Genomic DNA, 26,296 nt, shown 5'->3' on the forward strand with positions numbered 1-26,296 from the left:
AGCTCTTCTGAGGATTGTACACCCTGCTCATCTTGTACCAACCTTTGTATCAGCTCTTACCCATCATATCCACACACACACACACCCATAGTGTGTTATATTAGCCCTCATTCACTACTTTCACCCCCCCTACTCATATCCTGCAGAGTTCCATTTCAATACCTTTTCTTTTTTATTTTTGGTACTCAAGACATTGTATTAGATTCACTGCCTTGTAACTTTTTAGTCTCATAGGTCATTTTGGCCTTTTGAAGACATTAATACAACATTTCATTTCATTTCTGTCATTTAAAGCTGTGTGCAGTGCTGCTGAGATGGTTCAAAGTCAAAGAAAGCCCAGATGAATAAGAACATAGCTCCAAGAGAGACTTTCTTTGAAGGCATTATTATTCATTGCAGTCAGATATATATTACACAGCTATAGAGACAACAGTGCCAGAATGTTACAAAAATTCAGCTTTTCATAGGTTATGCATGGATTAGCTGACATACTCTGACACAGGTTCGGTATCAGCTGGTGCACTTCCCAATACACGAACCAACACCTCCGGGACACCCGAACCATCCCTGGCAACCTACAAACAAATTCATTGACTCATCAACACTAATATTCGAAAGAGCAAAATACTCATTGGAAAAAACTTGTCATCAGACTCAAGAGCATCCAAGTGCAACTTACTAGAACTTCATCATCTAGGTATGAAATCAGTAATTGCCTCTCAAATGTCCCAGCTGCAATTCACAGAAGACAACCAAACCATTCACCATGTCAGTTCTAATGAAAACACCTTCGAAAGGCCAACACTCAAACACTACCATAGTCCCAAAGCTAATCAAAACAAATGCACTTTTCTCTGAATATGTATGTCTGTCTATAGAAGAGAGAGGGAATAGGGACCCTGGGGTGGGCGTGCATAGTGCGAGTGTGGGTTCCTTCTTTTTTGGTGTGTGTGTGGTGGTTTGGGGGGTGGGTGGGTGGGTGGGGGGTTGGGTTGGTTTCCTTTTAGAAACTTCAAGACCTACCAAGAGGAACCTTGACTCCATTCATTAGCGTGTCCTTGATAGCATCTGGAAGCCTTTGAATTGCATTCAAAAATTGTCCATAAGCATCCTTAACTTGCACTGGAACAGAACCCTCCTGAAGAGCGGGAGAAGATAAAAGTCCCTCCACATACTCTTCTTTCAGTCTTAAGGGTCCTTCCACACTCAGCTTACTTGTCAGGGTGACACTGCTAAGTACCTGCAAAAATGATGGACGCACAGTGTCCATGTTTGAAGTGCTGCTAGTTGAGTGATAAGATGCTGAGCTTATAGAATGATTCAAAACTGTAACCATAGCATTATTCACCTTAAGAGAGCAGATACTTTGCAGGCTTAAACATAGCGTCTTCTTCAAGGAGTCTCAACTTAAGCTGAGAATGAAGACGTCGGGGACAAAGAACTTACCGAGTTAAATAACTTTACAGTTGCAATAGCTTTGGCAGATCCATCCAGAATGGAGATTGTCAAGTCCGAAATAGTTACTACTGCCGAGGGAAATCTCCTGTTGCATTCGACAACCAATAATAAGAGCAGTAAAAAGATTACCTGCACATAGAAGTGATGAAACACAATAAAAGTCTACAAGAGAGCAAACACTGGGCATGAGAATACTACTGCAACACGATTCTTGCAGCAAGCTGTCCAGGACTCCCTGCTCCAATCCATTTGAATTGCCAAAGTCCTTCTAATAAAGGTGACCTGAATCCATCAAACAAGAGGCTTTCATCCAAAATCCCAACATCTCAAGCTCACAGATTTATTCTCAGGCCTGTTTTGATCTATGGTGTGCTAATCTATGTCAAACTCTATTTCAAGGTACAGTTGTTCTCATCGTGCGGTTTCCCAATTGACAGCATTCAAGCAAAAGATTTTTTTCAAGAAAATGTGGCAGAAAAAGTGCACCTATGGTTAAGAAAAGTGAGTTTTAGCAGGATTCGCATGTGACTTTGTGCTATGTAGAGACAGGGATATCTAGTCTTATGTCAGGTGTTACTCCTTTATCACGTGCATTTGTGCATGTGTGTGTGCGTGCGCGCGCTCTCTCGCATATGTGTTGCCTTGGTCTACGAGAGAGGTGCCCTGCGTAACGCGGCCCCACTTGGAGTGCCTGCACGAAGCTGCCCTAAGTGCTCCTGCCTGGCCCGTCACGGCTCTGATTGCCCTGCTCGTGAGTTCTGACCTGCCAGCATCTGTTCGCAGGATTTGCTTACAGCCCTTGCTTGTGTCTTCGCTCCTGCCCGTAAGACCTAACCCTGCGGTCTCGCCTGCAGATTTTGTATATACAGAACCTACAGTATTCTCTAGCAGGCCTTTAGCTTTGTTCCTTGCTCTTCATTTCCTTCTACAGGCAGTCTGAGGACCTTTTCCCCTTGTGGTTAACCTCTTCAGAGATATCCCCTGGTGTTCATTTGTTGTGAGACAATCGGAAGCGCATAACAATATAAAATATACTCAGATAAAAAAGCCAGAAGATATATATATATAGAGAGAGAGAGAGAGAGACATAGTACTAGGACCAGAAGAAGGGCTGGTCCCCCCCCCATAATAGTATCTTTATTACTGAGGAGAAGTCTATACAAAAAATTTGGCATACTCGGGATCCTTTGCAAACTGAAGCACTTGCTTTGCACAATCATCAACCTGCTGTTGACATTGAATCTCCATCAATTGATACTCCGTAGGCCGTGGAGGCCCGTACTCTTGTTCTGACTGTCCCTTCAAATTTTCCGTACTTTCACCCGATCCGGAGTTGTCGGGTAGGTTTGTTTGATTCTTGCAGGATTCGTCTTTTGAATCCATGTGTGTCGCAGTATGAGGATCGGATTTCCCTGTAGAAGAGAAATCGAATGTGCTTTGACACGTCGGAAATCTAGCATGACACACAAGAGAATCACTTGAACTACTTCACAACTTTAAAATTTAACTTGACACGGCCGAGCGTAGTTCCGTGCCCAGAGCTATTGGCCCCATAATCTGGCACCCCTTTTGGTATTTACTTTTATATTAATGCTTGAGCAAAGTACAACACCCACGGGACCTCTGCTCTCAGACTCTGCGTCCAAATGCTCTGCAGAGTGAGGCCCCTAAGGGTCTATTTATTCCTACAAGGGAGGCCCCAAAGCAAAGTCCCAAAAGCAATTAAACTCAAAAGCAATCAATCTCATACAAAGGGGACTGAGGGTTGCTAATATACCAACCTCAGTAAATTGCCCTACCCAAACTTTGACAAATAAGTAAAATAAATACATAAAAGCCAAAATAAATAATGGGATCACATTGAGCAGTTCACTTGAGATGCCAAAACTCTAACACCCTCTCTGCACCTCATAGTGGGCATAAGTAGTGAGACCAACTCGATGAAGAAGCTACCATGGACACCCCAGCAGAGGATCCTTTCCACTAGATACACCTTGGATTTTCTACCCTCAAATTTGCTCCTTAGAAGAATGCCATCTTGAGCATCGGTTGACTTTGGAAAATTGAGCTGTAGACCACACTACGTCCAAGAATCCCCATTCGTGAACTATGAGCACATCACAACTGAGCAAGACGGCACATCAAATAATCTTGGTCCTGGCAGAGAGCAGACTGAGCAAAAAGGAGCTTCCAAATTGTCCGAAATTTGTTTTTATTGAATCTTGGTCCTGCCAGAGAGCAGACTGAGCAAAATGCCGCTTCCAAATTGTCATAAATTTGTTTTTCAAAGAATCTAGGTCGTGCAAGAGAGCAAACAAGAGCAAGATGGCGCTTCCAAATTGTCAAAAATTTGTTTTTCAAAGAATCTTGGTCCTGCCATAGAGGAGACAGAGCAAGACGGCGCTTCCAAATTGTCAGAAATTTGTTTTTCAAAGAATCTTGGTCCTCCCAGAGAGCAGACAGAGCAAGACGGCACTTCCAAATTGTCAGAAATTTGTTTTTCAAAGAATCTTGGTCCTATGAGCAGACAAAGCGAGAGGGCGCTTCCAAATTGTCAGAAATTTGTTTCTCAAAGAATCTTGGTCCTACCAGAGGGCAGATAGAGCAAGAGGGCGCTTCCAAATTGTCACAAATTTGTTTTTCAAAGAATCTTGGTCCTGCCAAAGGGCAGACAGAGCAAGAGGGCGCTTCCAAATTGACAGAAATTTGTTTTTCAAAGAATCTTGGTCGCCAAAGGGCAGACAGAGCAAGATAGAGCTTCTAAATTGTCAGAAATTTGTTTTTCAAACAATCTTGGTGCTGCCAGAGGCCAAATAGAGCTTTCAAATTGTCAGAAATTTGTTTTCCAAAGAATCTTGGTGCTGCCTAAGAGCAGAGAGCAAGACGACACTTCCAAATTGTCAGAAATTTGTTTCTCAAAGAATCTTGGTCCTGCCAGAGAGCAGCCAGAGCAAGACGGCGTTTCCAAATTGTCAAAAATTTGTTTTTCAAAGAATCTTGTTCCTGCGAGAGAGTAGACAGAGAAAGATACCACTTCCAAATTGTCCGAAATTTGTTTTTCATAGAATCTTGATCCTGCCAGGGACAGAGCAAGGTGGCGCTTCCAAATTGTCCGAAATTTGTTTTTCAAAGAATCTTGGTCCTGCCAGAGCAGACAGCAAGATGGCACTTCCAAATTGTCGGAAATTTGTTTTTCAAAGAATCTGGTCCTGCCAAAGAGAGGACAGAGCAAGATGGTGCTTCCAAATTGACCGAAATTTGTTTTCCAAAGAATCTTGGTCTTGCCAGAGACCGGACAGAGCAAGATGGCGCTTCGAAATTGTCCGAAATTGGTTTTTCAAAGAATCTTCGTCCTGCTAGAGAGGAGACAGAGCAAGATGGCGCTTTCAAATTGTCATAAATTTGTTTTTCAAAGAATCTGTCCTGCTAGAGAGCAAACAAAGCAATATGGCGCTTCCAAAATGTCAGAAATTTGTTTTTCGAAGAATCTTGGTCTTGCCTGAGAGCAGACAGAGCAAGATGGCGCTTCCAAATTATCAGAAACTTGTTTTTCAAAGATCTTGGTCCTACCAGAGAGCAGACTGAGTAAGACGCCACTTCCAAATTGTCCAAAATTTGTTTTTCATAGAATCTTGGTCCTGCTAAAGAGTAGACAGAGCAAGATGGCGCTTCCAAATTGTCAAAAACTTGTTTTTCAAAGATCTTGGTCCTGATAGAGAGCAGACAGAGCAAGACGACGCTTCAAAATTGTCAGAATAGGTTTCTCAAACAATCTTGGTGCCCAATAGAAAAGAACAAACAGAGTAGACTTTTTTACCACTTCAATAACAACTGAACTAAGAGAGAGAGAGAGAGAGAGCACACGCGACAGGGAGTAGCAGAATTCCACCGCAAAGAGTATTGGCCCCAAACCTTGGCGCCCCTTTCGGTATTTCTTTATATTACTTGAACTCAATCAATGCCGATACTCGCGCTTTGCACCTTCTAACTGAAGCGTGCCGGAGAATGAGCCCTCTGCACATATTTCAAGGCCCTTGGCCTATGAAAAGCAGTTTACATGAAAAGCCTTCAAACTTAAAAGCAATGGGCCTCAAGAGCTGATGTTTAAAAAAACTGTCATCGCAAATTACAAAAATCCGTACACTGCCACGACAACATCTATCAACGCGAATTACGAAAATCAGTACATTGCCATGTCAGCATTTGTCAACGCAAAATCCGGTCGACCGTACAGTTGCCACATCAGCAAGCCAGCGTAAAATGTGGGATTCCATAAAGCTCTGCCACGTCAACAAGCCAATGTACAATCCTTCTATTGCTTTTGCTTCTTCTGTTGCTGTTGCTTCACCTTCTTCTAGGGTTTAGGCCTCTTGGTCGGGATCTGCAAGTTGGCTCCATTACATCTATCAACGCGAATTACGAAAATCGGTACATTGCCATGTCAGCATTTGTCAGCGCAAAATCCGATCGACCGTACAATTGCCACATCAGCAGCCCAACGTAAAATGTGGGATTCCGTAAAGCTCTACCACGTCCACAAGCCAATGTACAATCCTTCTACTGCTTTTGCTTCTTCTGTTGCTGTTGCTTCACCTTCTTCTAGGGTTTAGGCCTCTTGGTCGGGATCTGCAAGTTGGCTCCATTCTTCAAGGCTTGACACATCAACAGTTTGTGACACAGAGAGAAAACAAAGCAAGACAGCGCTTCCAAATTGTCAGAAATTTGTTTTTCATAGAACCTTGGTCTTGCCAGAGAGCAGACAGAGCGAGACGGCGCTTCCAAATTGTCAGAAACTTGTTTTTTAAAGATCTTGGGACGGCGCTTCCAAATTGTCAGAATAGGTTTTTCAAAGAATCTTGGTGCTGCCAGAGAGCAAAGAGCAAGACGGCGCTTCCAAATTATTATATACTTATTTTTCAAAGATCTTGGTCATGTAAAAGAGAAAACAGAGGAAGACGGCGCTTCCAAATTGTCAGAAATTTGTTTTTCATAGAATCCTGGTCCTACCATAGAGCAAGACGACGCTTCCAAATTGTCAGAAACTTGTTTTGCAAAGATCTTGGTCCTGCCAAAGAGCAGACAGAGCAAGACTGCGCTTCCAAATTGTCAGAATAGGTTTTTCAAACAATCTTGGTGCTGCCAGAGAGCAAACAGAGCAAGACGGCGCTTCCAAATTGTCAGAAATTTGTTTTTCATAGAATCTTGGTCCTACCAGAGAGCACACAGAGCAAGACGACGCTTATAAATTGACAGAAACTTGTTTTTCAAATGTAGGAGCACCCAATTGTCTTCCTTTAATTTCAAATCTCATCGATGTCGATCTGCTGCCTTTTTATGTCGTTCTTGAGATTTCGCTTAAGCCTCCCGGACCTTGGCAAATGCAGTGTCCAAGTCCCTCGTGTACTCGTCGGCTTCAAGAAAATTATCTTTCGTGCTAAGGGTAGAACCTTCAGAGCACCTTCAATAATCTCAAATGGCGCCTTCCCCGTCGAAGAGTGGATCATGTTATTATAGGCGAATTCCACCAAGGGGAAAAAAATTTCCCATTGAGTCTTCTGATTAGAAATGTAAGACGTCAATAAATCCAGAACAACAAAATTTGCAATCTCAAATTGCCCATCTGTCTGCGGGTGGAATGATGACGAGAACTGCACCCGTGTGCAAATGTTCTCCCAAATAGCCCTCCAAAACAAACTCGTGAATCGGGGATCTCTGTCGGACACTATTGTCTCAGGCATGCCATGTAGTCTGAAAATCTGTGCAATGAACAATCGTGCTAAATAATCCGGCTTGATTGTTTTCTTCACTCGAATGAAGTGAGCTTGCTTGCTACATCTGTCGATGACAATCCAAATGCCATCATGCCCACTCTGTGTCTTCGGGAGATCAAAAATGAAATCCATTGCAATACTTTCCCAGGGGCGGGTGGGAATGGGTAAAGGTTGTAACAATCCCTGTGCCTTGTGCCTGTCAAACTTGACCTTCTGGCATACTAAACAACTACATACAAAGTCGGCCACATCCTTCTTGAGTCTCGGCCAATAGAAGTAACGCTCCACACCTTTCAAGGTGGTGTCAATGCCGTGGTGACCCATAAAAGGTGGATAATGGCACTCAATCAAAACCTTTTCCCTCAACGGCTATGTGACGCACAACATCGTTTTCTTCATCAAGTAGCCATCGCGTATGGAATATCTCGCTACTACCTCCCCATTCTGTATTCAAGTGAATGCATCGGAAAAATCCGGATCTGTGGCGTACTGATCAACCATGTCCTCGACGCTTCTATGATGAATTGCACAAATAGCCAAGACTAGCGGCTTTCGAGACAAAGCATCTGCCACCAAGTTCTTTTGTCGCTGAACATGGATAATCTGGAAGTGAAACTGTGAAAAGACGTTAGCCCACTGCATTTGCTTTTCCGAAAGCTGCTTCTATGACAAGAAGTAGCGTAAACTATGATGATCAGTGAAGCCCGTGAAGTCGGCTCCAAGTAGGTAATGTCGCCACTAAGTAAGAGCATGGATCACTGCCAAAAGCTCTTTCTCATAGATCTGTGCTGTCAATTCTAGCCTTGAACAGCCAATCACATGGCCTTCTTGCATTAATACTGCTCCCAGACTACGACCACACGCATCACAATATACTTCAAATGACTTGCAAATCCGGCAAAGTCAATACTCGTCCAGTAGTCAATTTCTCTTTCAGTGTCTGAAAGGCAGTCACCTTTGTGGATCCCCACGAGAAAGGGACTCCTTTCTGTGTCAGAATGTGCAAAGGGGAAGCTACCTCTGCAAACTTTCGAATGAACCGCCGGTAGTAAGAACACAAGCCCAAGAAGCTTGTAACTTCATGAACATTCTTCAAATCTGGCCAATCACACATAGTGTCAATCTTGGCCGGGTCCATCTGTACTCCTGCTGCTAAGACGATGTGTCCCAAGAAGTATATCTCTGACAAGAAAAATTCACTCTTTTTGGCATTGATAACTAACTTGTGATCTCGTAATGCCTGAAAGACCTGTAGCAGATGGTGTCTATGTTCAGCTTCATCCTTGGAGAAGACTATAATGTCATCAAAGAAAGTGCTGACAAATGATCTATACTCTCGGAAAATCCTATCCATCATTCGGTTGAAAGTCGTTGGAGCATTGGTAAGGCCAAAAGGCATCACCAAAAATTCATACAAACCGAAGCTCGTCCGAAAGGCTGTCTTGTAGACATCTCCCGGAGCGATTCGGATCTAATGATAACCACTTTTCAAATCAATCCTGCTGACACAAGAGGATCCCTGAAGTCGGTCAAGAATATCATCGATCCTTGGAATTGGAAACCTATTTTTGATAGTGATTTTATTGAGAACTCTGTAATCAATGCACATTCTCCAAGATCCGTCTTTCTTTAAAATCAACAACACCGGAGAGCAGTAAGGTGCAGTACTCGACTGAATAAGACCCTTTTCTAATAGGTCTTTCACTTGGTTCATGGTCTCTTCATTCTGGGCTCGGCTAACACGGTAAGGTGGCCGGTTCGGTGGTGTGCTTCTAGGAATCATATCAATAATGTGATCCTCAGGACGAGATGGGGGCAACTCGCCTAGTAGGCCCTCAGAGAAACAATCAGCATGTGTGTGTGGAGAAAATCTTGGCGTTCTTTATCAAGTTCAGATATGTTTGTTCTGTGTTCATCATTTAACTCTTTCAAGTAGATCGAGTAAACAAATTGACTCGATTTCATTAATTTGAAAAAGGCCGAAGCCGATACAATAGGGACGGACTCGCCCTTCAATTTTACATCAAGTACAATTTTTCGGCCCTTCTCATTCGTCAAGGTTGCTTTCTTTGCCCGATAATCGACCACGGCGTTGTTCTTATGGTACCAAGGGACTCCTAGGAGGACGTCACAACCTTCCAAGGGCATTATGTAGAAGTCCTCCTGCCCTAAATACCCCTGGCAATGCAAACGAAGTTTGCCAATGATAGGTGTAATGGCTATGTCCCGTCCCGGTGCCACTAAAACTGCCTCTGTTGGTGGTCCGTCGAGTGTAATCTCGAGCCGCACCGCCAATTCGGGTGAAATGAAGTTGGCCTTGGCTCCTCCATCGAAGAAAATCAGGGCTTCTTGATCTTTCACTTTGCCCCAAGCTTGGCAAAGTTCTGTACTTTCATCAATGAGGCTTGGGTCAATACCCATGCAATCTGGAACCAGTCCTGCTTTCATCTTGCCTTTTTTGCCACGTACCTCTGCTACTCTAAAACCCTCTGGCCTATCTTCAGTCTATTCTTGTTGTACCTTTTTGGGGCACTTTGCAGAGATGTGCCCATGTTCCCTGCAACCAAAACACTTCCCCTCTTTGATATAATTGGCCCTCTCTCGAAGAGTGAGCCAGCGTCGTGTATCTGTATCCTTCTTTTCTTGGGAACTCTTTTAAGTTCTTCTTTCTACTTTCATTGTTGGAGGTCTGTCGGGTTCTCTGAGTCAGAATCTCATCAGTGCGGTAAGTCAAGTTTCAAGAATGTATCGAGAAACCCCGTTTCGCATGACCCATTAATTCTTGATACAGTTTGACTTTTGTTCCAAACAGTAGTCTCGGATCTCTGTTGGGAGTCCGCAGCAAAACCGCTCAATATGTTCCTTTAGAGACCTTCTTAAATGAAGAGGTTGGTAGAAAAGAGTCCCAAAATCTCTCGCAATAAGCGTCCAAAGAATCTCCCTTGGTCATCCGTAGATGGTTCCAAGCGGTTCGTATATCCCGTTCGTACTCCTGGGTCATCCAAGAAGAAATAAAGAGCCTTTTGAATTTCAACCACTTCATTGGAGCTTCCTTCCTCAGAAGAAGAGTGGACCACCATGTTCAAGCATTGCCTTTAAGAAAATTACCTTTAACCCTCCTAATCTTGGAGTTCTCGGAGAAATGCCCTCCAAAAAAGGCTATGTCAAATTGTTGGATGAAGGCCAAAGCCATCGGAGCATCTCGGAACCCAGAAAAAGGATTCAAATTTAATCGACTGTCCACCTTTGAATTCTTTTGCTTTCTTGCTTTTGTCTTCAGAAAAGTCATATTGGTTGGCTCTGTAAAAATGCTTCTTTGCATAAAACATATAATCATTGAAGCCGGAACTGTTAGAGGATGACTCCTCTATAGAACTCTCAAAAACTGGGTGAAATCTGGGTTTCTTTGCCTTTTTCTTGCCCTTTCCAAAGCTTTGCTTTTTGCTTCGCTTTTTGCCTTTCTTGTCCTCCTCGCTCGAGTTAGAAGAGCTAGAAGAACTGTCTGAAGGAGAGGAAGAAGAACTGGGTAGTCCTTCAAAGCCTACACGCTTCTTCTACTTTCTTGCACATGCAAAAGAAGATTGACAGCCCAAATAACCAAGGTAGTCAGTCCCCTTCTTGCTCTTTTTCACTTGCTTTTCGGATTGATTGTTCGCGTCCAAAAGCTGACTGGTCTCTGAACCACCTCCTGTAGTTCTTGTTCTATAAACATCCTCGGAGAAGGGGGTTTCTTGATTGCCAGTTTGATGGGTGGTTCGGTGGCTTTATGCCACTGAGTGTGCACTTCAGCAATGGATTGCTGAGACAAAAATTTTGCAAACTGAGGGTCCTTCGCAAATTTAATCATCTGCTTTCTGCACTCGTCAACCTGTTGTCGACATTCCATCTCTTGAAGTTCGTACTGAGTAGGCCGCGGTGGCCCGTACTCTTCCTCTGTTAATTCGGTTGAATCTTCTTCGTGATCTCCTCCCGCATCAGCAAATGCAGAAGAAGTCGATTGATTCTTGTTGGAATCCATAAGTGTCGCGAAAAAAAGATTGAATTTCCCGGTAGAAGAGAAATCAGTCGTGCTTTGATACCATTGTACCAAACTTGGACCCCCAAGTCAAGATGCTACCGCAACACAACAGAGATTCACTTCAAAACAGTTCACAAAAGAGGACACAGCCCGATGTAGTTCCGTGCCAAGAGGTATTGGCCCCAAAGACTGACGCCCCTTTCGGTATTTGTTTTTTTATTAATCAGTGTACAAAGTACAAGAGAGTCCGCGGGTACTCACTCTCAAACTCTGCCTCCAGATGCTCTAAGAAGTGAGTCCCAAAGAACTTATTTATTCTTACAAGGGATGCCCAAATAAACTCAAAAGCAATGGCTCTCAAAAGCATCTCAAACTCAAAAGCATTAGTTCCCAAAAGCTGGCAGCGCGATTTGCGGAAAATCCGTATTGTCAGTGTAAATCACGGAATTTCGTACGTTGCCACGCCAACATGTCAGTGCATTCTGCAGCCGTCAGTACAGTGCCACATCAGCCTGTCGACGCATTTCTCGGGATCGTGTTCTGCTGCCATGTGGCATTTCTACCGCAGGGTGTGTGTGAGTGTTTATGTTCGGGACCCTGCCACGTCACCAATTTGTGACACAAGACATCTCGTCTGCATCGTTCCGAGGTTTTGGACAATACCAAAACAGCATTTCTCACTACTCCACCCGGGAGTAAATCAACAAGCATTGAAACCAGTACTAAACCAGAGTCAAACATTTCAAATCAGCACCAAGGCAGGTTTAAAACAGATACCATCCATTTCAAATAAATTCAAACAAGCTCACCAAACAAATCTCAAACAAATTCAGAAAACTGAAAGCATTCTCGACATCAATCGAGCTCGAAAGTCAACAAGGCTTCCGTCCTAAAACCTGCACCAAAATTAGGGTTAGATTTCTTCCATAAGGTTGTAGCCGACCGCGGCATGGTCTATAAACTCTTGAATCGTCGAAACTGGCTTGGAAAAATTGTGTTCCTGTGGTGGTGATAATAGCCCAAAGTTATAGCAATTACACTGGGCCTCCGAGGTTTGAGAAGAGAAACTTGCAAGAGATGCCTAGAAATTCCAAGTTGTAATCTGCTAGGCTTTCTGTGGCAAGCATTTGAGGATACCCCACTGTGCCAAAAGCAAGTCCTTTGAGTGTGCGGCTTGGTAGCTATGGACTTCCAACATTACATGGCACTGCCTCTAAGAAAAACGGTGGCTCGAAAATCTTTCATCCTTCTCTTGCAAGTGATCTTGATTTCCATTACGGCTTATGCCCTCTAAGACAGAGCAGTGAAGACGAGCGCGCCCGATGCGCCATGGAGTAAGGGTGGGAGTGGCTCATAAGGTCAGGGTCGGGGCACAAAGATTCTTTGAAAAACAAATTTCTGACAATTTGGAAGCACCATCTTGCTTTGTCTGCTCTTTGGTAGGACTGGTATGCTTTCAGAAAAGCACACCTGAAGCTCTGCTACCAATGTCACGGGGGATGGCCACCATGTGCCAACGGAAACGAATAGACTAAATTCAAATAACAGCTGAACTATCACAAAATGATGACATGGCAACACTGCCTGGATACACACACACACACAGTGACCCTGCGGCAGAAGTGCTACGTGGCAGCAACACCAACTCCCGCAAAACACGCTGGCAAGCTGACGTGACAAATTGTACGGATTTCCGCATTTCACGCTCGTTGTTGACGTGGTAGGACTGTACAACATTCCGTAAATTGCCCTGATGCTTTTTGGCAGTTTTTTTTTACCAATTGCTTTTGGGGCAGTTTGCTTTTGAGTTTAACTGCTTATGGGGCTCTGCTTTTGGTATCCATTGCAAGAATAAAAGGAAATCGAAGGGCCTCACTCTTGAGAGCATCTAGACGCAGAGTCTGACAGCCAAGGACCCGCCGGAGATGTATTTTGATCAAACATTAATATGATAAAGAAATACCGAAAGGGGCACCAGGTTTTAGGGCCAATACCTCTGAGCACGGAACTACATCAGGCCATGTCGACCAAATTGAGCTGTGATTTTAAAGTTGTAAAGTATTTTAAGTTATTCTCTCGTGTGTCGTGTCGGGATCTCGATTTGAAGTGCCCAAGCCTGTGACAGTGGTATTAGAGTATCAGGCGTGTCTTTTCTCAAAGCATATCGGTCCTATCAAAGAGACGGTCGGGCACTTTAGAGAATCTTTGTGTCCCGACCCCGGACTTATTAGCTACTCCCACCCTTACTTCATCGCGCATCGGGCACGCTCCCGTCTTCATCGCTCTTACAGGGCATAAGCCATAAGAATCCCAAATTACACATGGGTTCTCGTAAAGAATCTGACAAAGATAACACCTCTTAGCGGGAAGGCAAAGAAGAGTTGAAATCTGGCACGAGAATTGAAGAAAAGAATGAAGATTTTGGCAAAGTTTCTCGACGGAGAAGTTTGTCAGAGCGAAGTACAAGCGTTAATTGCACGTTGACACATGTGTGAAAAGATTGATCAAGTAATGTCACGTGCACATCTAACCCTATGTGTATGTGGACAAGCTACTTTATGACATGGGTTCAATTCAGTTCAATCAACCTAGATTAGGAAGTGATCTGGCACTTTTGTGAGTCTGTTCGCAGATCGTGCATGTCCAGACACTTAGAGTAGATGCATATCCTCTGGTTGCGCACAGCATGACCATCAGATTTCAGTCAGAAACCATCAGGAGCATTTTTACAGTGCATAGACCTATTTTCCCTATTTTAGCCAATTTTCACTTATTATTTTTACGTGACTTTTGTTGGAAACTAGGTAGGGCAATTTTTTTTAAGCAAAACATATAGAAACCTAGCGCTAGCACTTTTGGGCAGAAGAGGCAACAGCAACTTCGGTTCAACAGGCAACTTCTCAGCAGGACCCCCAACAGGCCTAGCATTTTTGCATCACAGCAAGGACCTAGCGTTTTCCATCCACAAACCAACCTTGGCGTTTTTGCATGGCAGATCAGCCTTGGCGACAACAAGACACAGAAGATCAGCCCTAGCGTTAGCAGACTCCACAACGACAGCAGATCAGCCCTAGCGTTAACAGATTTCCTCAGCAAGGACAGCTTTCAGCCCTAACATTTTTGGTTTGCAGATCAGCCTCGGCGTTTTGCAATTCCATCGCGACAGAATCAGCAGTAGCACCAGCGTTTTCAGTTTTCAGCATCAAGACAACGCAATAGAACCCCCAAACCTCGCAGATTTTACCATCCCGCAACAGATCCTTGCCGCACGGTCAGATCCAGCGTAGTTTGCAATTTCAGCCCGGAAAACGGAGATTTCAGCATCTGCGTTTTCAGCACATTGTCGTTGCATCGTCACCGCAACATCGTCACCGACATAGAGTCTAAATTCAGCAGATAAAGATTTGCAGATATTAGCCCTTAGCGTTTTCAGATTTCAGCCCGTCTCGTCGTCATCCTCATCATCGTCGGCAAGTCCAAGCATTGTAGAGATTTGTGCAATCAATAGTAGACCGCTCTCACCATAGAGAGTGGGGCCTTCAGAGGAGGGTTTGACAACATTCTGGTGTCGTAATCTTCTCTCTCTCTCTCTCAGTCTCATGCACCTTCATTCACAGTGTTCATCACTTTGTTTGTGTCCATTGCACTCTCTCGCTAAAGGATCGGAAGGCTCTCCCTTCTGTAAGTTAAAGGAACCCTTGAGCAGAGTTCCGAACACTCATCTTGAGCAAAGTTCAAGATTCACTTCCGCAGCACCTTACAAGTACCCCAGAAACCCGAAATTTGCGAAACACCTGAAGAATTACCCGATTGATGAGATTCACTCGAGATGGCGTGATGCCGTTGGGTCTCCTCTCAGGACGGGGTGGAAAGCTGAAAGGACAAAAAAGTGGAAGCTTTACTCATAGAAAGAGCTGAACAGAATTGTTGACCAGAAGATGAACTAGATACTGGAAAGGTCACTGAAAGGAATACTGATGTACTGACAATCTGGTTGGTTGTGACAGATAACCGAAATAAGGAGCGAGGAACTGGCATCCGTATGGATTGGGAAGCATGGAGCTAGACTTCCACTCTCTTGCAACGAGGTGAGACATCTCCTTGCTTGTTTGTAGGTGAAATCGAGGATGAGATGGTGAGATCGGGAGCGACGGAAGCTCAAGAATGGATCCATCGATTCAAGATAAGAATGATGAATTTGAATGAATGGATGATGACGCATGTTGAATAATTCTAGTGCATCAAGACTCCCATATATGAATGAGATGACTCGATACTATGCTGAGCGCATCAAGAGTTCCAACGGAATGAGATGGCCACACAGGAATCTAGGTGCATCAAGACTTTTGGATAGATGAGACGGTGAAATGTGTTCGCGTCATTACCTTTGGAATGACAAGGGGAACATTTTACAACTCTGCTGCGAAGTCAATTGGGCAACCAATCGGGAGATTTTTAAGCGGCAACCCCGAAACGGGAAAATGCCTGTAAACGTGTCAAGTGGCACATTGCTGTGCACTTTCCTCTTGCATCAAGAAGTGGCGCCTCATTTTAAGCTAGGAGAGGCCTCATTTTGCACCTGTCATAGGTTAAGAGCTATGGAGTGCTTTCTTTCCACTCAATGTACAGTGTGGTGCTAGGAGTGATGCCCTGCACACTACACACTGCTCTCTCTCTCCCCTACGTGCATTTATGTGATGCCCCACAAGAGGGCTCTTCATTTGACTGATGTACAGCTGTGTGGTTTCATGCTTTTGTGCTGAGGCAAGAGCCTCCTTGAGCAGGAACAGGGGTAGCTAGTTGCTACTCCAAAGCAGGCACCCGTGAGGGTCATAGCCTCACCGTTACACGTGCGGTTTCAGTGATGTGTATGTGCTGTAAATCGACTGTTTTTCAGCCATACGGTCGCCAGAACCATTGGGAACAGTGCCCCACTGGCAGAGGACAGTTCGGGGACTGTTTAGCGCTGAAAACAGGGCAAAAACCAGTAAATACAGCGTGCTGAATTTACTCTGTTTGGGCAGGAATCAAAGGGTTTATGCCAATGGAAGTGAGTTCCAGCTGGGGAATCCGTTTTGCGCAAGTTTTGGGGCTGTTATGCTACCGAAATTTGGCCAAAACAGGTGGTATCTAGCTGGATACAGGTAAAGGATTCCCAGGACTCTACTTTGTAATTTACCCTCTCAAAGTATAAAGTAATACCGAAAGGGGCGCCAATTTTGGGGCCTACACGTTGTCGGCGTCTGCTCGGAGCATTCTAGCTTCCGAGCCGTGTGTGTGCTTAAGTGTTAATTCCCGTCTCACAGGTTTCCGTTGCATGTTCTCTTTGTGTGTGTCTAAAGTAAAGAATTTCAGGTGAAAGCCAAAGCCTACCGCCCCACGGGCCGGTTTCACTTAAACAAGTCAAGAACATATCAGTATTATATTATCGGGAATTCCAGTTCATAAAGTCATACAGCAGAATATTGTCAGCTCACAGTATCCTTGAAACTCAAAGAGACATCAGTGACTTTAATATCAGAAATCGAGGCAATCTGTTGACAAAGGAGCGGAGCAACTCCCCTCTTGTGCATACCCGCTACACCAAATTCTGCCCAAGCTGAGTTCGGGGTTCCATTTAGAATAGACTATGCTAATCCAAATGCTTCAAGGTAAAGATTCACAATCTGAGGAGTATCTGCTAGGTCCTCCTCCTCCATCCACTTCGCATCCAATGTAGGATAGTTCTTGAATTTAACCAAGAACCGCCTTATCACTTTACCCTTAATCTTTCTGTCTTTACGTGCCAATATCTGTTCTGGAACAAGGATCTCCTCGTTTTCTTCCACTTTGGGTTGCTCATCAGGCTCCCCATCTTCGGGCACATCACCTTTAAAAGGCTTCAAGAGACTCACATGAAAAGCATTGTGAATTCTCCAAGTATCAATCGATAGTTTATCGATCGAATGTAAGCAATAAAACGTTTTTTTGAAAAAAGCTGACATGGCAGCGAATAATACGCACGAATAAAACTTTAGAACGTATTAATCAACCATTATTCACGAATAAAACGAACGTCGAATAACGAATCATGCAACCCAGAGCTCCAGTCTAAAGGAGACATCATTTATCTTTTCGGAAATCTGGAAAGGTCCGTAGTATCGCATACTAAGCTTTAGAAAAAGCTTCTCCTTTCCCTTTTTCTTCTTTACGCGTGCCTTCTCAAAACATAAGAGCACCCAATCGTTCTCCTTCAATTTCAAATCACGACAATGGCGATCTCCTGCCTTTTTTTTGTCTTTCTTGAGATTTCTGCAAAGCCTCGCGAACCTTGGCAAAAGCCGTGTCACGCGTGTACTCATCGACTTCAAAGATCTTATCTTTCGTGCTTAGGAAGGGTGGAACCTTCGTAGCACCTTCAATAATCTCAAATGGCGCCTTCCCAGTCGAAGAGTGTATCGTGTTATTGTAGGCAAATTCCACCAAAGGTAAATACTTTTCCCATTGAGTCTTCTAATCTGAGATATAAGACTTCAATAAATCTAGTACCACTGAATTGACAATGTCTGATTGCCCGTTAGTCTGCGGGTGGAAAGATGACGACAACTGCAACCGTGTGCCAATGTTCTCCCAAATAGCCTTCCAAAACAAACTCGTGAATCTGGGGTCCCTATCGGAGACAATCGTCTCAGGCATGCCACGTAATCTGAAGATCTGGGCCACAAACAGTCTCGCTAAGTGATCCAGCATGACTGTTTCCTTTACTGGAATGAAATCAGCTTGCTTGCTAAATCTGTCAATAACAGTCCAGATACCATCGTGGCCACTCTGTGTTCTCGGGAGATCAAAAAAGAAATCCATTGCAATACTTTCCCAGGGGCAGGTGGATATGGGTAAAGACTATAACAATCCCTATGCTTTATGCCTGTCAAACTTGACCTTCTGGCATACCAAGCAACTGCGTACAAAATCGTCCACGTCCTTCTTAAGTCTCGGCCAAAAGAAGTATCTCCCACACCTCTCAAGGTGGTAGCTATGCCGCGGTGACCCGTAAGAGGTGGACACTGACATTCGATCATAACCTTTTCCCTCAACGGCTGTGTAATGCACAGCATCGTTTTCCTCATCAAGTAGCCATCCCGAATGGAATATCCCGCTATTATCTCTCCATTGCGTGTCTGAGTGAAAATATCTGCAAAATCTGTATCTGTGGCATACTGATCGACCATATCCTCGAAGCTCCTAGGATGTATCACGGAAATAGTCAGAACCAACAGCTTCCGGGACAAAGCATCTGCCACCAAATTCTTCTATCCCTGCACATGATGTCACCAACGTGTGACTACTATCTATCCTTTTTGTTGATTTCTTTCTTATTATCTATTTACTTTCACTTTTTGGAAACACCCCTCGGGAAATCTAACTGCCCTGCATTGCATAGCTAGTGTGGAACTGTCCAGAGGGAGTCCAGGCCGAATGTGGCCACAGTGTACAAAGAGGGTCGGATGACCTAGAAAGATACAATGGCAGCATCTCCTAAAATTTAGGGAACTGCTATTTTGGGACCTGAAAATGTGTTGACATCATTACCTTCGGAATGACAAGGGGAACATTTTCTTACTCTGCCGTGAAGTCAACTGGGCAATCGGTTGGGATATTTTTAGACGGCAACCCCGAAATGGGAAAATGCTTAAAAATGTGCGAAGTGGCACATTTTGGTGCAATTTCTAATGCAAGAGAGAGTTGGCGCTGAATTTTAAGCTGGGAGAGGCTCATTTGCAGCTTTTGTCACAGGTTAAGAGCTATGGAGTGCTTGCTTTCCCTCCTATGTACAGTGCGGTGCCGGGAGTGATGCCCTGCACGCTACGCACTGCCCTCTCTCTCCCCTTTGGCAGTATGTTATGCCCCTCTAGTGGGCTTTTCATTTGACCAATGTACAGTTGTGTGGCTTCATGCGCGATTGCCGAGGCAAGAGCCTCTTGCACAGGTACTGGATTAGCTAGCGGCTAATCCCCCCGCAAGTACAGGTGAATTCGGAGAGGTTTCACGCTCGAAATCTCGTCCGATTCAAAGGGCAAGTAGCCCTACAGGTGCGGGAGCTCGAGGACTTGCTAAGGATGCGACCGGCACGCGAAACGGAGCCCGAAACAGTAAATTACAGCCTGCTGTGTATTTTTGCAGGATTAGGGTTTTGGCCCTAAACGGACCCTAATACCCCCAGGAGGTTCGAGGACGCAAGGGGACCGCTGTACAGGTGATCTGGCGCATTTTCAGGGCTGCAAACAGAGAATTCAGCGTGCTGCAGATTCTCTCCAGGTTTTGCAAAGTGCCCGTATGCGTCGGGAAAGTCGGCCAATGCGTGGGAATACTAACCGTGAAGGGTTCTAGTACAGTTATGCTGCCGAAATCGGGCTGGAACAGTGGAAATTCAGCCAAGTTTGTGCGGGGCAGCTTGTAGGGAACCTCAGCGTTTATTCCTCTTTTTAACAATAAAGAAATACCGAAAGGGGCGCCTAAGTTAGGGGCCAATCTGGTGTCCGTCTACTCATACAGGTGCAATCTAGCAGCCTGTATCCCTCTCCCCTTTGTTGTGTCTTGAAAGTACACGTAAAATAGACGACTAATAATGGGTGAAAGCTAAATCAAGGTTTGAAGTAAAGTCTACCGCCCTTTTTGGATTGAACAAGCCGGTTTGATGGTTCCATCGACGGGATTAAATCACTTTTTCCCATAGAAGTGAGCCTTGGTCAGTTTTGGGCTTGAAGACACAGGGGATCATAGACCAAACACAGGGAATTGCAATTATGGCTGACAGACCAGATGATGTGACTGAAGAGGTTTCCTCTTCACAGGGTCAACAGACGCATGAAGTGGGTGAGTCCTCAAGACCACCACAGACGGATGATGATATATTCAGGACCCAGTTGGCTACTGCTGTGGCTATGTTCACACAAGTAATGCAGAACCCGAGGTTTTTAGCCTTTTTGCAACCTCCTGTTCCGTCTCAGCAAGTTGGGTCACTGGATCATATTCAAAAGCCTGTTAAGGCTCGAGCACAGGTGATTCATACCGCACAGTCAATGGAAACACCTGTACACTTGACGGAGAACATGCAGTCTCCACAACCTATGCCTAAGGTGCAAGAACAGGTGGCTCAAATGCCAGTTTTTCAAGCTGTACCAATTCAGCCCGCCACCTTTCAGCAGCCTATAGCTGGTTCTAATGGGCAGGGAAGCAACCTACAGGCTATGCAACAGGTCTTCCCACCACCTTCAGTACACCCTGGCTATTTTGGAGGTGGATCCGTATTCCAGAGCATGGTTGGTCATGCACCTGGAAATCAGTTTTACACGCCAGGAACAGTGTTCGGGAGTACTCAAACGATGATGCCTAACCCCATGTACAGTGTCATGGGTATGCAACCAGGGTTTCAGAGCACTCACGGCCAATTTGGGATGCCACAGGCAAATTTTGGTATGGCTGGAATTACAAATCAGCAGCCAAATATGGCGTTTCGAGGTCAAGTTAATAGCAGCCAAGGAACACAAATGAACCCTAATAGTGTTCCCATGTTTCAGTCACTTCCATATGACAATTTAACGCCGTTGGAGAGGCCAACTCCATACAAAGAAGGTGGCAAAGGTGTGTCATTCACGACCTTTACAGGGTTTGATGACAGGAAGAAGGCTCTTTCATTCCTCCAGCAGTTTGACAAGGCCTATGCAGGGGGAAACTTTACAGAGGCTTCAAAGGTCCGCAAGGCAGCCACTTTCTTGACAAGGAATGCGGGACAATGGTGGACAACTTTATTGCTTCAAGGGCAAGCTCCGTCCACATGGATTTACTTCAAGCAGATTTTTGCAGCAGCATGGTTATCTGATGACTTTGAAGCAGATGTCATGACAGAATGGCACCAGCTAAATGCTGCCACTTGCAGAAATCTGGATGATTACAATCGGAAGTTTTCGAAAGCTCTACTTCCAGTAACTTCCTATAGGTTTGTGCCATTGACAGAACAGATTGAAAAATACTGTTGTGGCCTACCTAAAGGATTGAGAAAATACTGCACGAAGACAAAAGTCACTACTTTGACGCAGCTCATTGAAGTAGCAAACACTGGCAATGGTTTGCTCAAGGGAGAAGATTGTGAATTTAACACTGGCGTCAAGGCAGGATCAGGCAAGAAAAATTCAGCCAAGAAGCACGTTCCCAATGAGGCTCCTAAAGGGACTCACGAGTCAGCCAACGCAGGGAAAGATAAAGCTACGGCTGAATCAGAAAAAGGACCAGCAAAGAAATGGAAAAGACGTTTTCCTCGCAAGTTAGAAGAGCAAAAGAAGGTCCTGAGGACAGAGAACAAATGCTTTATATGTGAGCAGCCTGGCCACATTGCTTACAATTGTCCTACAAAGAAAAGGCCAGCTGATTCTGATGACAAGGAAGACAAGAAAGGAAAGAAGCCCATGGCTGGTCTAGTGCCAGATATGGTGGGCGACAAGCCAAATTCAGATGCAAGTGAGCTTTGCAGAGCATGGGGAAAGGTCAGGGATCAAACAGTGCTTATCTTCTTTGATCCAGGTGCCAAAGCCAACTTCATTTCCCCAGAATTGGCTTCAAAGTTGGGAATCAGACCTGAAGAGATGGGGTATACAGCAGAGGCAGGTTTGGCATGTCCTGGCCATACAGAGGCTGTGACACCCATCATTGGAAAGTTGCGTCTACATATCCAGTCCTATGTAGATGCTGAAGAATTTTACATCATGCCACTGGACGGATGTGATGTGTTGTTAGGTATTCCTTGGTTGTTTCGTGTACAGGGAATCATGGATGCCTACAACAAAAAGATCACTGTACAGAGCAGGGGAAAGACTCACATTCTGGATGTAAAGCTTAAAGGGGAGTCTATTCCTACTGTATCAGCTTCTGCTATTACTTCTGTAATGAAAAAGCATCTTTCTGCGTACTTGGTTTTTTCACGTGAAGTGTCAGATTGTGATGAATCAAATTTATCTGTGCTAGATAAAGAAAGGTCAATGTTTTTACAACAGTACAGTGACTGTTTTTCCAATTCATTACCGTCTCAATTACCGCCAGAGAGACCCGAGGACCATGCGATAGATTTGGTGCCAGGCAGTAGCCCACCAAATAAGCCTCCGTACAGGGTTAGTGCGGCTCAGCAGAAAGAGATAATGGGCCAAGTACGGGAGTTGTTAGAAAAGGGGCTGATTCAGCCCAGTTCATCTCCATTCGATTCTCCAGTGTTGTTGGTGCAGAAAAAGGATGGCTCATGGCGTATGTGCATCGACTACCGTGCACTGAACAAGAATACCATCAAGAATAGGTTCCCTATACCTAGAATTGATGATATTATGGACAAATTAGAAGGAGCAGCTATGTTTAGCAGGATAGATCTAAAGAGTGGGTACCATCAAATCCGCATTAGATCAGAGGATGTGCACAAGACTGCTTTTAGAACAACGTTTGGCCTTTACGAATTTTTAGTGATGCCCTTTGGTCTCACAAATGCTCCTGCTACGTTCAATAGGATGATGGACAGAATTTTCCATCCACACCAGCAGTTTGTTGGTACATTCTTTGATGACATGATAGTCTACTCAAAGAATGAAGAGGAGCATAGGCATCACTTGGCCATTGTGTTCAAAGAGCTACGCAGTCATAGGTTGCACATCAATGCAAAGAAAAGTGAGTTTTTTCTGGAAGAGATTCACTTTCTGGGACACATTGTCTCAAAGGATGGTGTCAGAATGGATCCTGCAAAAGTTGAAGCGATCAAGTCATGGCCAAATTTGAAGACGGTGCATGATGTCCGAAGCTTTTTGGGACTATGCTCCTATTACAGAAGGTTTATCCGAAATTTCGTTGAGATTGCTTCACCTTTACATGCTCTTCAAAAGAAGGCAGTCACCTTCAGATGGACACAGAAAGAGATTTCAGCTTTTAATCTCTTAAAGGAAAAGATGACTTCAGATCCAGTCATTGTGTTGCCAGATCTTAGGAAGTCATTTGTGGTCCAATGTGATGCCTGCGGTAGTAGCATTGGTGCAGTGCTAATGCAAGATGGCAGGGTAGTAGCCTATGAGAGCAGAATTTTGCAAGGGCGAGAGATGACCATGCAGGTCTATGAGAAAGAGTTACTGGCTGTGATTCATGCGCTCTTAAGTTGGAAACACTACCTGCTAGGTGCAGACTTTGCTGTCCAAACGGACCATCAGACCTTGCGATACTTCTTGACACAGACAAAGTTATCTAAGAAGCATATGCGATGGGCAAATATCTTGTCCATGTTCCATTTTCAGATTGTGCATGTGGAAGGCAAGAAGAACGTTGTGGCTGATGCCTTGTCAAGGAAGCCACAAATTTCAGCTGTGTCGATTCCTTATCATCATGAACTTGATGATATGAGAGAACAGTATGCAAATGATGAAGATTTTGCAAGGGTCTTCGAGCAACTAATGGATGGACAACGTCATGAACACTATCTTCTCAAAGATGGGTTCATGATGATGCATGGCAGATTGTGTGTCACAAAGCCATTGCCACGCAAAGTTATGGAAGAGAGTCATGTCCCACCGTATGCAGGGCATCGTGGTATCGATGCTACAGTTAAAGCGGTTGAGACATTCTTCTATTGGCCTACATTGAGAAGGGATGTGGATGCCTTTGTGCGAGAATGCCTAATATGCCAAAAGGTCAAGTTTGACAGGCAAAAGGCACCAGGGTTATTGCAACCACTACCTATTCCAGATAAACCATGGGAAAGTATTGCTATGGATTTTATCTTTGATCTTCCGGGAACGCAGACAAGAAACGATGGTATTTGGACCATTATTTGCAAATTCAGCAAACAGGCTCATTTTATTCCTGTCAGGAAGAAGATAAAGCCAGATCAGATGGCACGCTTGTTTATGAGCAATATTTTCAAGTATCATGGCATGCCACAGTCGATTGTTAGCGACCGTCATCCACGCATGACAAGTTTGTTCTGGAGAGGCTTGTTTGAGAATATGGGCACGACGCTCAAATTCTCTTCGTCATTTCATCCTCAAACAGATGGGCAGTCAGAAGAGGCAAATTCTACTGTTCTAGATCTGCTGAAGTGCTATGTGTCAGAGCATAAAGGAAAGTGGGAGCAGTATTTGCCATTGGTGGAGTATGCATACAATAATACAGTGCATTCATCAACTGGCAAGGCACCTTTTGAGATAGTTGAAGGTGGCAAGAAAGTTCCTCCCATACTGCATACAAAGGACGAGATATTTGAAGCAGATAAGTATGTTCAGGACATGGATGAAATGTACAAGAAGGTCAAAGTGGCCTTAGAAAGGACTCAGGCAAAACAAAAGAAAGCAGCTGATCGTCACCGTCGTGAAGTGGTATATTCACTTGGTGATTGGGTACTTTTACGCTTTGAAAAGGCAAGGTTAAAGAAGATGAAGGGCAAGGAAAGACTGTTTCCAAAGCTCAGCATGCGTTACTATGGGCCTTTTCAAGTATGCGACATAATCAGTGATGTTGCATATAGGCTGAAATTGCCTGACAGTTAGAAGATTCACGATGCGTTTCATGTGAGTCTTCTCAGACCCTATGTGGGTGATGTGCCAGAAGATATGCCAGCTGAAGATCAGCCGGAAGTCGAGGAACTTGACGAGATCTTGGTCCCGGAACAGATTTTGGCACACAAAGAAAGGAAAGTGAAAGGCAAGGTTGCTAGGCGTTACTTGGTAAAGTTCAGAAACTATCCACCAATGGATGCTAAGTGGATGGAAGAAGGTGAACTTGCAGAGTCACCAACTGTGTTATCACTTTACCTGGAAGACTTCGATTTGCAACCTACCTTGACCCCTTGAGTTTCAGAGCTACATGGATTGTCAGTGTGACAATGGCTTCTGAAACAAATGATATACATGGTATTTAAAGTGAGCTCAAATGAAATACCTGTTACATGAATGTTAGAGCTGTACAGATTGTCAGTTTGGCAATTGCTCTTATGGAATGTCCAAAAGTTTGGTTAGTGTTATAGAAGTGAGTATTTCTTGTCAGTTTGTCAAGGATACAGTGATTGCTTCTATTGAAGAGTATATGTGTAACTGCATTCTTAAACTGTCGGTTTGGGTATGCTCGAAAGTGTTACGGGATCCAACGTGTACTATAAGACAGTGGCAAAATGTGCAGCTACCATTTTGTCATTGGAAAGTCAGTGACTCAAAGCAATGGCAGAGTGCGAAGCTACCACTATGTCATTGGGACAGCTTCACACGCAAGCAATACATGAGTCGACGAGGTGTTGAATACACCAGGGTTGACAATGAGCATGTATGTGTCGTATATGTGTCGACAGGTGTTGAATACATCAGTGTTGACTAGGAGCATGTACGACATAGATGCAAACGAGGACGTTTGAGATTTCAAGAGGGGGGTATGTCACCAGCGTGTGACTACTATCTATCCTTTTTGTTGATTTCTTTCTTATTATCTATTTACTTTCACTTTTTGGAAACACCCCTCGGGAAATCTAACTGCCCTGCATTGCATAGCTAGTGTGGAACTGTCCAAAGGGAGTCCAGGCCTAAGGGCAAGAGAGCACTAAGGTTGGACAAGGACTATGATTAGCCAAGTGGGGTCATTGACTAGCCAAAGTGGAATCCTTTGCTACAGAGGCTACATTTCAGTTCTGGATGTGGCCACAGTGTACAAAGAGGGTCGGATAACCTAGAGAGATACAATGGCAACATCTCCTAAAATTTAGGGAACTGCTATTTTGGGACCTGAAAATGTGTTGACGTCATTACCTTCGGAATGACAAGGGGAACATTTTCTTACTCTTCCGTGAAGTCAACTGGGCAACCGGTTGGGATATTTTTAGACAGCAACCCCGAAACGGGAAAATGCTTAAAAATGTGCCAAGTGGCACATTTTGGTGCAGTTTCTAATGCAAGAGAGAGTTGGCGCTGAATTTTAAGCTGGGAGAGGCTCATTTGCAGCTTTTGTCACAGGTTAAGAGCTATGGAGTGCTTGCTTTCCCTCCTATGTACAGTGCGGTGCCAGGAGT

At 44.4% G+C, this 26,296-nt stretch overlaps 1 protein-coding gene across 1 annotated transcript in view; it reads right to left on the bottom strand.

Annotated features, from left to right (window-relative positions):
• Nucleotides 1-343: 343 nt before the first annotated feature.
• LOC147456592 (putative plastid-lipid-associated protein 13, chloroplastic) overlaps nucleotides 344-26,296 on the bottom strand; it is a 35,097-nt gene continuing 9,144 nt past the window's right edge. The window contains exons 3-7 of the mRNA XM_086515027.1: nucleotides 1,657-1,740; nucleotides 1,447-1,543; nucleotides 1,024-1,240; nucleotides 680-732; nucleotides 344-575 (exon numbers count right to left, since the gene is read on the bottom strand). Coding sequence (XP_086371153.1) covers nucleotides 480-575; nucleotides 680-732; nucleotides 1,024-1,240; nucleotides 1,447-1,543; nucleotides 1,657-1,740 — 547 coding nt within the window. The 3' untranslated portion in view covers nucleotides 344-479. The remainder of the gene's footprint in view (nucleotides 576-679; nucleotides 733-1,023; nucleotides 1,241-1,446; nucleotides 1,544-1,656; nucleotides 1,741-26,296) is intronic.

Source organism: Adiantum capillus-veneris, chromosome 6, assembly GCF_014529385.1.
Source record: "Adiantum capillus-veneris isolate H3 chromosome 6, ASM1452938v2, whole genome shotgun sequence".
Lineage (NCBI taxonomy): Eukaryota > Viridiplantae > Streptophyta > Polypodiopsida > Polypodiales > Pteridaceae > Adiantum > Adiantum capillus-veneris.